We start from the raw sequence: 2110 nt of genomic DNA, 5'->3' as shown, positions 1-2110 counted from the left end.
TAGAGAGTAGAAAGAAAATATAACTAACCAAAGTTCAATTGTTTTGAGAAAGTATCAATTTCAAAGGTGAAAGAAGTTGGAATCTATAAATAATCTGAGAAAAAAACGAAGTGAGTTGCTGATTGTCCGTTGACCACAAAGAAGACCACTGAATTGTATAACCAACTCCTCCTACGCATATCCATTAAAAAAATTGTATATCTTAAATAAAACAACAACTGAATTGATTTATTTTCCTATAATAGTGGAGCAAGCAATGAAATCAGAAAAATTAAAATTTAGGAGATATAGGGAAGAATTATTGAAATTGATTGAAAGCTTGATTGATATTTTTAAAAGATGTAAATAAAAGTTAAAGCTAAAGTAAGTATCTACAGTCCAATCGATCAATTCCCAACGGTTTAAAAATGATGATAATTGTGTATGAGAAGAAAATCTAGCTTTCTAACATATTTGATGATGATGGTTGAATTATGAATGAGTAACACATTTGAAATATATACATATATATATTCCAAAAGTTTGTGGCGAGGGGGGCGGACCTACAAAGGGGCGTAGGGGGTCATGTGGCCCCGTCTCATTCTTTTTTTTCTTCTTTAAGCAATTAAGATTAATCACATGACAGTGCCCCCACCTCATTATAAAATATAGTGAAAATGTTAGTGTGCCCCTGATTAATACAGTTCTAGATCCGCCCATGGGTGTCTCTCCTTGAGGATGCAAAATCAAAACCAAATGCGACATCGTTAGGTTAATTAGAAATGACGTCAAATCTAGTGTTTTCATTTGTGTTTGCGTTGTTTATGGCTAATGCAGTCGCAAATCAAAGTTTAACATGGAACACAACTTATACGTAACTCAGAAGTTTTCTCCATTAGCCCCATTACGTACATGCTACAGTCAGCTTAATTATTCGAATAGTAAAAATACAAAGGCAAAATGGTTTGGGAGGAGAGTGGGAGGCTTACGACACTCGGAATCTATTATTATTAATATTTTTTTGCGGTAAACAGATTGTCTAAAATTCTGAGCTACTATCAAATAGATAATGGTAACTTCTGGTTTACTCCGGTGAACAGATTAGTTTGAACATTGACTTGGATGACACATCTGCGCATCAGTGGGAATCTGCCTACTTGCAATAAAACAAAATTTCCTACCTATTGAAAAATATTACTTCAACATTTAAATTATATTAAGATATATTGTTTATACAAAATGTACATAAAATATAAAATGTATTAACCTCAAATTTCTGGCTCTGGTAAGTGGACAAGAACAAAACATCATGTAGACAGTAAAATAAAAGAATCATACACTCTTAAGAAAGTTATTCAACCATCTCTTTGTAAATGTTCCAACTCTTTGATCAATAAATTTGATATTCAATTAAAGAAAAGGTTCTTGAAATCTAAAAGCCATGCTCGTGTCGCTTCAGTCCTTGTTTTAGTGCAGAACTGCAGACCTTCCACTGAGGGAAGTATAAACTGCCTAGATAACTTTGATCAAATCTCCTTCCACGGGCTTCTAGTCGACTATCTTCCCTAGTGGAAACAGTTTCTCCTGTGAAGGAAGAGATAAGTTGTTTATATATTCATCAACTAAGTTGTTATATTTCATTAACAAAAGGTTTCCTCTTTCTCTGCCTCGAAAGTATTCTTCTCCCTTCTATCTCTTCTCTACCACCTTTCCAAAATACTTGTCTTCATATTGCTAACACCAGAGGTTTCCTGTAGCGACCGTGTTCCGAAGATCGATGTTAGGATGATCTAAGGACTGACTGGCCGAACTGTGAGAACGTACTGAATGGATTGGATGATGCTAGAAAGAGCTGATCAGAGTTCGAAGGACTTTCCGTGGGTGGATGGGAGAACTTGGATCGGTGCTTGATTAGTAGCGACTGAGCGGAACCATGTACCCCATTAAAGCTAGGAACAGATCTGTTTTTGAGCCAAACAAAGCTCCATCAGTCGGTCTTACGCTCGGGTTATTGGACAGGCCATTCGGTTTGTTGAAACTCAGGATGTTCGGACAACTCGATGAAAATCCAGGCAAAGCGGAATGTTCGGACAGCTATGGTCGGATCCGGACAAGTGTTGTTGGATTCGGA

At 36.3% G+C, this 2110-nt stretch overlaps 1 protein-coding gene across 1 annotated transcript in view; it reads left to right on the top strand.

Annotated features, from left to right (window-relative positions):
* Positions 1 to 1145, top strand: part of LOC106330322 — a 5654-nt gene extending 4509 nt beyond the window's left edge. Inside the window, exon 5 of the mRNA XM_013768810.1 lies at positions 1080 to 1145. Coding sequence (XP_013624264.1) covers positions 1080 to 1145 — 66 coding nt within the window. The remainder of the gene's footprint in view (positions 1 to 1079) is intronic.
* Positions 1146 to 2110: the final 965 nt, after the last annotated feature.

The sequence above is a fragment of the Brassica oleracea genome, chromosome C3 (assembly GCF_000695525.1).
Source record: "Brassica oleracea var. oleracea cultivar TO1000 chromosome C3, BOL, whole genome shotgun sequence".
NCBI lineage: Eukaryota > Viridiplantae > Streptophyta > Magnoliopsida > Brassicales > Brassicaceae > Brassica > Brassica oleracea.
Note: the sequence above shows the minus strand (reverse complement) of the source record. Positions and strands in the feature narration are given on the sequence as shown.